This window comes from Thermobia domestica, chromosome 16 (assembly GCF_964235325.1).
Source record: "Thermobia domestica chromosome 16, izTheDome1.hap1.1, whole genome shotgun sequence".
NCBI classification, from domain to species: domain Eukaryota; kingdom Metazoa; phylum Arthropoda; class Insecta; order Zygentoma; family Lepismatidae; genus Thermobia; species Thermobia domestica.
In genome coordinates, this window is record NC_137469.1 from 160,913,147 (window position 1) to 160,923,413 (window position 10,267).

Consider the following 10,267-nt stretch of genomic DNA (forward strand, 5'->3'; position numbering starts at 1 on the left):
TGGTGTACTATGAGCTGCTGCAACCGGGTGAAACTATGAATGGAGAACGTTATCGACGACAATTAATGCGTTTGAAGCAAGCTCTGGCCAGAACACGACCAGAATGGGAGAACAGACATGATAAACTTATTGTTCAACATGATAACGCTCGCACACATGTCGCAAAACTGGTCAAAACCTATTTAGAAAATGTCGGATGGGAAGTTTTACCCCACCCGCCGTATTCACCAGACGTTGCTCCTTCGGACTACTACTTGTTCGATTGCATGAACAACGATTTGATTGGACAGCGGTTTACTTCTTCAGAAGATATCGAAACATGGGTCTCTGACTGGATCGCTTCCAAGGATGAGGACTTCTTTCGCCACGGAATCCGTACATTGCCTGACAGATGGGCGAAAGTGGTGGCTAGCGATGGACAATATTTTTCTTAAGGTATTTATGTATTTTGTGTTTGTACTACAGCTTCAATGTGTGCGTACCAACCGCACGAATTAATTCCTAGACCAAATATTTTGCAAAAATATCACCCACTAAAACTTGCTGGGGGTGAATAAATTAAAATAATAGCAGAATTTTGCAAAATAATTACAATAATTCGTATGTAATCATTTCACGTGTAATTACTGGGTAAAATAGTGGAGGTTAATTCCTAATACAGTGAATCCGCTCTTAACGGGCATCTCTCAATAGTGGACATTTCCAGAAGAGGACAAACTTTCTTATTCTTCCATTCTTATTCCATTCCATTCCAGAACCCTTCCATTTAGGGACACCCCTCATTTATGGACAAATAATCGTGTTCCACCGATGTCCGTTATGAGAGGTTTCACTGTATTACTTAGTTTCATAATAATAATAATAAATGCTCAAATGCGCGAACTTACTTTATTGAACCTAGCTATTATTATTATTATTATTATTATTATTATTATTATTATTATTATTATTATTATTATTATTATTATTATTATTATTATTATTATTAATAGTGGTAGTAGTAGTATTGCAATAGTTGCGTAGCAAAATATACTGTTTTCTTGTTTGAGTTTGTTTAAAAATTATATCACTATTCTGAGAGCACCCCCCCCTTTTATTTTGAACACACCCCCAAGTAAAAATTTCTGGCGTACTTACTGCTGTAGTCTGTAAATTGTTTCTGATGAACTAATTCCACGAACTGAAGTTGAGGAAAATCTTCGAATCTAAGCTTCATCTGGACAATCTGCGAATCTAAGATCTCGTATGTTAGCGCCCGTAAGTTGTTTCTTTCTGTGTTGCTATAGGTTAGGCTTGTGTTCAGCTGGAAACTTTTTTCAATGCAGTTATCAATAGAAGTACTTTCTCTTAAGTTCTCCAACATTCCGATTACATTTATTTCATGTTGACATGTTGTAATGCTTGCGGTTGAGGATTGCAAAAGTCTGAAGAGAGGGTCAATACGAACAAAACATGCCTCAAAAACATGCAGTAAGTACACAAATGTTGGGTCATCCATGTGTCTCCTGATGCCTAATGCACAGTTCACAGTTTCACTATCCCACTCCGAATCTTCATCCTCAATAATTTTATCAAAAACTTCATACAGTTCGTTGAAATACCGTGTAATAGTTGATACCGCTCTGGAATGAAAATTCCATCGCGTGTTACTGGCTTGTGACAACTTAAATCCTTTTTCAGTGAGCAACGCTGTTCGTTTTGAAGACTTAGAAAAAAAAACTATGAAATGCTGTTAGAGAGGACACGAATAGACGGGCTTGTTTTATTGACTTAGCACCGTGCAGAAGCACCAAATTTAATCTGTGAGCGTAACAATGAATAAAAAGAGCATATGGACAAAATTGTCTTACTAGTTTTTGCACGCCACCTTCTCGACCTGCCATTACAGATGCACCATCGTAAGTCTGGCACACCACTTTTTTTTCTACGCTCCACTCTTGCAGTACTTTATGTATTACTTCGGACAAACCAACAGCAGTTTTATTCCTTGACACGTCGAAAAAACCTATAAACCTCTCTTCTACTGTATCTTTTACGCAGTAACGAAATATTATGCTCAGTTGGCTTTTGCATGAAACGTCTAAAGTTTCATCTGCTTGTACCGATATAAAACAACAATCTTGAATTTCATGTTTTATATTTTCTTTCAGCACAGTAGTTATTACTTCGATCAAATCATTTTGAACATCCGGAGACGTTCCTTTAAACACGGAGGAAGATTGTTAAGTGTTCTCGCATGGAAGACTCGCTTTGAGCCAAGAGATCTAAGAGTTCTAAATAATTGCCCCTATTGCTAGAACCTTCGAATTCCCTGTGACCACGGAAAGCTAGTTCCTGTTTACTTAAGAAGACTATTGCTTGAATAAGTCTCTTTAAAATGTTCCTATTTGTACTAACTAGTTCATTATGCTTTATTGCTTGGAGACGGGCTGCTTCTGAAATCACATGTTCAATGCGTGTTCTCCCTAACAAGTGAAAAGATTCACTATGCAGCAAATGTTGTTTCGATGACTCGTGTTTTATAGCTTTCTTTATGAAATTACTCAAATCAGAAACACCGTTCGAACACCACTCAGACTCCTTAGCTCCAAACATAATGCAGACGTAACAGAACATTTTATTTCTTACAGAGCACCCAGAAAGCCAAGAAAACCTATCATACCACGAAGACTGAAATGTGCGTGAATGATTGCTTGCTGTCGTTTTTATGGGCAGCTTTGGGGTAGGTCGTCTCCCTTTCAGAGAGCAGCGCTGCTCGTAGGTCAACCGAGATATGAGAATTGTTAACAAAAAGTCAATTAAATTTGCGTCTGGTACTGTTATCGTAGTCATCATTTGCTAAAAGTTTGTAATTTACTATACCTTGCTGCTGCCTAACACTTTCCACAAGTTTGTCTATTACTTATAATTTTCTTCACACGACACTAAAACAATAAAACAACTATTCACTTCACAAATAGAAGTCACAACGCAAAAGAAACTGTATACCACCAATTTTTTCTTGACCACATGACCACCCACGATCAGTGTTGCTAACCAAAAGCATAAACCTAGTACACAATGCGACGGCGTAGCCAGGGAGAGTGAACTGAATCAAGCCCCCTTTATGGCAGTGATAGAATAAATTATTTCCCTTGCATGCTCTAGATTCCATTTATGATCCCGCTATTCCGACGTTTATCATTACTTTATCACAAAAAGTACTGTAAAGCCATTCATGAAATAACTTTCAGAAGCTTTATATTTAGCCCGGCATAATTTGCACCCATCCCAAACGATTACAGAATACAAATAGTGAATTAATAACAAGCACTATATGACTGAGTCTGTTCATGAAGGCCCGTGACCAGCCACTAAAGTTTGGGGAGAGGCATAAATATGCTAGGTGGCCCAATCGTCACAATTCTAGATTTCTTTGTATCAATAACTACTCACAATATTTTTTTTTGGGGGGGGCAAGCCTCCCTAATTGCGGACCTGGTGGGGTATACAGAAGCAAATGCATGGATTACGTTAGAAGCCATTAAGCAATTGTCTCAGCTCCTTGTGCCACTAGCGTTGTACCGAGAAAACTCGGCTCCGCTGTTGTATGAACATTGTTTTCAATATAGTTTCTTTATTTCTCTCTCGTGGGCAGCTTTTCTCCACATACCATACTTCAATCTCGTTCCTTAAAACTACATATTTTCTATATATCGCCCCATGAAATTTGTCATCTTGGGGTCCGAACCTCAGACGCCCGTTCGTGAATATGGGCCTGAGTGCATATATTATTTGAAGATGCAAACAGAAAGCACTTAAAACAACTCTGGGGACCCGTTTCTATGTGACTATTTCGTTGTCAGATAGACTATCCAGATACTGAAGGGCTTAAGCAATCTTTGAAAGGAGCGGCAGTACTGATTTTCTTGGCCTAGCAGATTGGTGACCGTGATTCTACAGAATGCTTTATATTTATGTTTGTGTGTGAGCCCCCTCAAAGAGATTTTGGCTGCACCTCTGGGACATACTATGTATTTATGATAAAGATTAATAATTTGCCTTTAATTACGATTACAATTACGATGCATTTAATTACGATTTTTACATAAGTGAGACATGCTTCAAAAAGAAGTTGAACTAACCATTTCTGTTCTGTTCTATTTCCTTGCCGTTAGTGCTCGTACGTTCTGTACAGAAACTATAGTTTAGTCCAAAATAGATAGAGTTGGTAATACTTGAAAATATGCCAGCATATATCTAAACCAAATGAGGGGTTGCAAGGGGTGTGGAGGAGTAAAAAAAGCACGTGGTTGGGCATGCGCATTCGACAGAAAGCAGACGAAAACTCCGATGCTTGCAGTAGGCCTGGATGCCCAAGGAACTTGGCGTATAAGAGGAAAGACAGTATATGTGTATGTGAGTGACGCGCATGCGTAGGTTCCGCTTGTCAAAGCATTAGGCAAGAGATCATATGCAGAAGATTGCAGTGAAAATAATTGTGATTACAAGCAAATAATTTGTATATATAATAAAATACGTACTCTTTCTTAATAACAGGGGATGCCGGGCGTACCGGCGTTCCCTTATGCTACGCCGCTGAATAATACAGTGGTGCCCACCCCCCTCATGTCCATGACGCACCCCCCTCAATTGTCTATCCGCAGGTGTTCTTCCATGAAAAAAAATCTTTTCGATTAATTTTTACACACCCTCAAACATATTTATATAGATTTTTAACCCCCCAAATATTTCAATGACGCAGTTTGCGTCATAGCCCCCCACTTGTGGGCACCCCTGAATAATAGCTTCAATTGTTTTTGTCACCGAAAAACTGGGGAGCCTAGGCTCCCGTCCCTGGGCTAGATCCGCCACTGCAGTGAAGCCTACATTTGAAAAAAACTACCAGAACCAATAAAAGCTTTACGAAATACACAAATCCAATGTAGTTTTTCTCGTTATGGAAGGGCTGATTGACCCTAAAAAGCATGTTGACGCTAATTGGCATCATAGTGAAACAATAACAATGATAATGATATTCTTGTACATTAGCTAATAGCACGTAGCGCCGAAGCCATGTGGCACCAACGGAATTAAGTTTTCTACGACACAGTTTTCGTCTAATGGCATAGATCGGACAGAGAGTGTCAGAGACCGCCAAAAAGCATATAGAAAGCACAAAACGTGCACATTTATTACTTGTAAATTTTTTCAGGAAACCTTTTTAGTTTCTCTTCACATTAAAAAAATCATAGTTTCACAATCTTCCATGCCACATGGTTTCTGCTGGTATTGACACTAAATTCTATATTCACTAGTGTAATACAACCAGGGCCGGATTTAGGGGGTGCAAAGGTGCACGTGTACCCCCTTCTTCGTTCAAAATATACACTTATTTTATTTATTTATTTATTTATTTCTTATTTAAAATGGCGGAGTTAAGGCATAACCTTTTCTTCCACTCAACCATTTACATTTTTCTTTACAGTCGGAACTTTTTTTTTTACGACGAGAATAAAAATGACATACAGTTAGGCACGTTAAAGAGTTACCGACATACATAACAATACAGAAAATAAAACATGAAAAATGAAAATGAAACTTATTACATATAAAATAAACACTAAAACAAACAAGAGACATGCTAAAGACATGTTAAACTATATAAGGAGAAACAAATACGTCAATCTTGATTATATATAACATAAAATACATTCCTATGATTCACTATCTATAGATAAAATGATGCACCTACTTAAGTGATTGTTTATAATGTATACGTTCATACACATTTATTTATTTATTTATTTATTTATTTGCCTTCAACAGAGAAAAAATCTCCATTTACAGAAGGCTCCTACAATCTATTACATACATTAAAGGAACAATTACTAGATTAGTAAGTGATAAAAATTAAAAAAGAAAAAGATAGCATTAAAAAGAAAAATGAAAATAAAAATACAAAAAAAAAAAACACACACACACAAACACAAAAATGGCAAGATACATTCTTCTCAGATACACAAAATTAGATAATAGATATCGCTATAAACAACAGTTATGGTTTATGCTTCTGAATATTTCCAGGTACACAATTGAAGTACATACCCTACAAGTATATAGGTTTTATATGAATACATACACATATAAGTACACGCACATATACTTGAAAGCAAGAAGACATCAATACATATATAAAGTACATAATTACACCTATATTATTTTATCCTGAACTATTATTCAGTAAAAATTTATTTTTGATTAATTTTATAAACACTTGCTGGTTAAGATTAAGGTCAAATTCTTCTACACTTTGTGCTATATTATTATACAGCTTACACATTCTGACCAATGGTGAATTTTTGTATGTATTTGTTTTGGATGTTTTATACCACAACAGATTTCTTGTTCTTAACGTTCTGTCACTGATATTAAATTTAATGTATTGTGAAAATTCACTATTATCAAATATGCCATTTACTATTTTGTGTAGACATATTTCTTGTGCAATGATACATCTAGCAGAAAGTTTAATATAATTAAATTCACTTAACAAATTAGAGTAAGATATTTTATTTACCAGAGCAGACTGTCCTGTTTTCTTATAATATAAATACCTTAGGAATCTTTTTTGTATTGCTTCTATCTGATTTTCTTGAGTCTTACATTTAGCTGCCCAGATCACTGACGCATATTCCAATTTTGGCAGTACTAGAGTTTTAAAAAGAGTTCCAATGACATTTACGTTTGTAAACAGTTTAGTGCTTCTGATTACAAACCCCAATTGCTTGAAGGCATCTTGTGTGATCAATGAAATGTGTTTATTAAAAGACATTTCGCTGCTAAATGTAACTCCCAAGTCCCTATTTGTAAATATACGCTCCAGATATTGATTTCCTATTGAATATGGCAGAATTTCAGTTACAGTTCTTTGTTTTGTAAATATCATAAACTTACATTTTTTAATGTTAAAATTTAATTTATTTTTTATACTCCATGTGTATATGTTATTTAAATCTTCTTGCAGTTTTAATATATCAGAATTCGTTTGTATTTCTTTATACAACTTAACATCATCTGCATACAATATGCATTTTGAGTTCTTAACATACCTTGGCAGATCATTTATAAAGAGTAGGAATAATAAGGGCCCCAAGTTTGAGCCTTGTGGTACCCCGGAACTCATATTATAGCAAAATGATTTTGATTGTTGAAAACTTACATATTGTTTTCTTTGACTCAAGTATGATATAAATAATTTGAGTAACTCTGATGAAAATCCTAAGATTGAAAGTTTTGTAAGAAGTATGTCATGGTTAATCATGTCAAAGGCCTTTGCAAAATCAATATATATTACATCTACACGATTACGATTATGAATAACCTCGTGAACAAATTGGGTAAAATTAAGTAAATTTGTTACTGTTGAGCGACCAGGATAGAATCCATGTTGATTTTCACAAATGTAGCTTTTTATGTGATTGACAATACGATCATATAATATTTGTTCAAGAAATTTCACCGGTGCACAAACTATGGCTATTGGTCGATAATTTTCTACTTTGCTATTATCCCCACTTTTAAAAATTGGCGATACCCTAGTTGTTTTCCAAATATTGGGAAATGTTTGTGTTTTAAGCACTAAGTTAAATAATGTAATCAATGGCTCATGTAAAATTTCTGAACATGCTTTTATCAGATATGGGGGAGTTCCGTCCGGTCCACATGCTTTCTTGGGTTTTAATTTTTTAGTGGCTCTTTTATATTCCTCATCCGAGATTTTATTCATTATCAAAGTATTACTTACTTCCATTTGCATTGGGTCAGAGCAGTTATATGATGCTACATTTTTATCATATACCGATCGGAAATAATTTGCGAAACCGTCAGCTACTTGCTTGTTTGTATCCAATACAGTACCATTCAACGTCATAACATTATTACTAGAATTACTGCTATTTCTTTTACCTTTTATAAAAGACCAAAATGACCTTATATTTTCTTTAATTCCCTTCTCACTTCCTTTAACATAGTATTCATACGCTTTACGTATCATTTTCTTTGAATCCCTTCTCATTATTTTATACATATCACTATTATATGCAGATCCTTTAATATGTTTTCTATAATACTCCTTTAATTTTAACATACCGATTATCTCTTTAGTAAAGCAACATGGATACTTTTTTACACTACATTCTCGTTTCTTAGGTACTGTATTAGTAATTATTTCACGCATTATAGCATAAAAAGTTTCTGTTGCATCTTCGATGTTGTCAAATTGTCTTAAGATTGTCTAATCTTTATCTCGAATTAATTGATACATTCTTGAAAAATCAGCTTTATGAAAATTGAAAATAAAGTTTACTTCATTTTTCAGCATACGGCCATGATCCCTGAATGGAATAATTATTTCTAGTGCAGGATGATGCAAATCTTCTTTTATAAGTGGTAATTCGCATCTTTGTACGAAAACATCATTTCCAATATTACTAATGACTAAATCTAATGTTCTAGAATTACAGTTTTTTATATTATTTAAAGATGACATATTATGTAAACTTATAAAATTAGCAAAAGATCTACAGTACATATCCCCATTCAAAAGATCATAATCCGTACCACTAATTAATGGCATATTAAAGTCACCAGCTACCAAGATATTATTTTCCGTTAAAGAACAATTTTCTTCAAATATTTTATAAAAATCTGAATAATGGCTTAAAAGTGAACCAGGCGTAATATATATAGTTACTATATAAAGAGTTTTGCCATATGCATTGACCTTAACACATAAGTTCTCAAGATCATTTTCTATTTTCATATTGGTTGTAACGAAATGATTTTTAACTGCTATAAGTACTCCACCACCTCTTTTGCCTACCCTATCTTTTCTAAATATTTTATAATTACTGTGAAATATTTCAGAATCAATAATGTCACTTTGAAGCCAAGTTTCTGTCATAATAATTACATCAAAGTCACACTCTATAGTACTTAAATATAAATCATAAGTTTTCGTTCTTAAACCCCTAACATTTTGATAATATATATTTAATTTATTTATCTTATCCGTATACATGACTTTAACATATGTTCAAAGATTTTCTCAGTTCCATGGCTTACGACAATGCTACAACATCTTCCATAGTTTTTAATTGAATTACAGGACCCCCTTGATTTTTTCTCAGAAGAATTCGCCCAATATTGTCAACCCATAAATAAGCATAATTCTGTTCCTGTTTCACTTTCCTAGCATGTCCAAAAATCTTTTTACGATAGGTAGTTAGACTTTGATTAATATAAACTATACCTTCGCTCATATAACCCAGTTGATTTATATTCAAGTTACGTTTTACTTTTCTCCTCGCAAGGAATTTATCTTTATCTTCCCTTCTTATAAATTTGACAATAATACCTCCAGCTGTTTGATGAGGGAGTTTTTTAAGCCTATGACATACATCAATTGATTCACGCTTAATATCTACATCTAATACCCTACCAATATGCTTTACAATTTCATACGTGTCTTCATTCTGCTTTTCCGGTATACCGTATATTTCAATTACACTTCGTCTACCGTATTGTTCAAGTTCTTCTACTTCACTTTGAGTATCTTTTAGTTGTTTTTTAAACTGCAAATTTTCATCTTTCAACTGTTCTATTACTTTAGTACACTCACTTATTTTCTCGCATTGCTTTTTGAATGTCACCATGGTCTCATCAAGTTTTTCGTGCGCGAGATCCAAAGATTTCCCTAGCTCTTTTTCCCTTTCACTATTATTTTCTTTAATTCCCCGATTTCAGTTTTCAAACTTTGAAGAAGTGAATAGATTTCAGCGAGAGATGGAGACACTGACTCGGATGTATCACTATGCATACTAGAACGCCTTTTCTTTTGACAAACTTGACAAAACCATAACTGTTTTTCATTTTTAAAATACTCAACATCCGTTTCCTTTAAATGAACACATTTAGCGTGCCAGAAGTTAAAGCATATTCCGCACTGAATTTTACTTAATGCTTCTTGCCGAGGGACAGGTTTCTGACATTCTTCACAACTCATGTCGAAACTTTGATATCTCGAAAGTGCTCAGAAGATTAAAGTAGGTTGGCAACACTTGCACGCAGAACTTGGTTTGTTTACATTGAACACAGCACACTATTTTTATGTATATAGCGGATAATTCTGCCTATATAATAATAGTTAAATGATTAACGTATACTCAGTTACTTACTGCACAGTTTCTGTTCCTTTAAATAACAGCCAACACCATAATAACTACAC

The 10,267-nt window shown here is 34.5% G+C and overlaps 1 protein-coding gene across 1 annotated transcript; it reads right to left on the minus strand.

Moving 5' to 3' along the window:
• Positions 1–9,101: 9,101 nt before the first annotated feature.
• LOC145672679 (uncharacterized) lies at positions 9,102–9,695 on the minus strand. Its single transcript, XM_081741845.1, has one exon. It carries the CDS (start codon positions 9,693–9,695, stop codon positions 9,102–9,104), a length of 594 nt encoding a protein of 197 aa, XP_081597971.1.
• Positions 9,696–10,267: the final 572 nt, after the last annotated feature.